The sequence below is a fragment of the Sinocyclocheilus grahami genome, unplaced genomic scaffold (genome assembly GCF_001515645.1).
Source record: "Sinocyclocheilus grahami isolate Dianchi unplaced genomic scaffold, SAMN03320097.WGS_v1.1 scaffold289.1, whole genome shotgun sequence".
Taxonomy (NCBI): domain Eukaryota; kingdom Metazoa; phylum Chordata; class Actinopteri; order Cypriniformes; family Cyprinidae; genus Sinocyclocheilus; species Sinocyclocheilus grahami.
This window is the reverse complement of record NW_015505468.1, coordinates 1660647-1661441: the sequence shown is the minus strand read 5'-3', so window position 1 is coordinate 1661441 and position 795 is coordinate 1660647. Positions and strand designations below refer to the sequence as shown.

General features: G+C 38.6%; 1 protein-coding gene across 1 annotated transcript in view; it reads right to left on the bottom strand.

The window, feature by feature from the left end:
* Positions 1–795, bottom strand: part of LOC107600690 (tetratricopeptide repeat protein 21B-like) — a 24910-nt gene that overhangs the window by 16262 nt on the left and 7853 nt on the right. Inside the window, exon 9 of the mRNA XM_016292645.1 lies at positions 509–606. Within this exon, the coding sequence (XP_016148131.1) occupies positions 509–606 (98 nt within the window). The remainder of the gene's footprint in view (positions 1–508; positions 607–795) is intronic.

The following is a 795-nucleotide window of genomic DNA, read 5'->3' as shown; positions in this document are numbered from 1 at the left end:
TGTGAGTCAGAACAGCCGGCATTGTAGGTTCAGGAAAGAGTCCTCCGTTAAATGCGTTGCACACACACAAATATTTGGTTTGATCTGTTCTGGAACAGTGTTGTAAATACAACTTAACCACTGATTTCTAATTGTTTCCTCTTTTGGAAGACCAAACAAAGTATTTTCGTTTTCGCAATGAAACACACAGCGTCTTCACGACATGGCGGCGGCAGCAACAATACTACAGCGAGAATCAAAATTACTCCGTCTTTCTATGCGTGAACATTTGGCCGGGGTTATGCAAATCTTCCCACATCGTGACGTAGACATGTGGGGGCGTGTTAGAACGGGGCATTTTAGAAGGGCGTGGACGAGTTTTAACTTTTATAAAGAATATCTCTTTGGGTTTGAGACTTTAGTCTTTGCAACTTTAGGGATCTTATTTATTCACGAACAGCTTGTAACACTCCAAAGAGAAAGGAAAACTTGAAATCGCATCATATGACCCCTTTCAATGGTTTCTCACCCCTGATTTGCCAATGGACTGCTGGATCTCTGTTAGAAACTCCAGCTGCTGTTCTGCATCCTCTATTTGCCCCTCCATGAGCTGACACCTGATGATACCTGCACAAACACAACAATACACAAACAACAAACCCAAAAAACACTGATTTAATGCTCTTTCTATTCATGCATTTTAAACATATAAAAAAATACTCCAGCCATGCTAGACATTATAGTACTTTTTGATATTTTAAATGAGCTTTTATTTTAAAATTTTCAGTTTGTTTTAGTTATTTTTTATGTACTTTT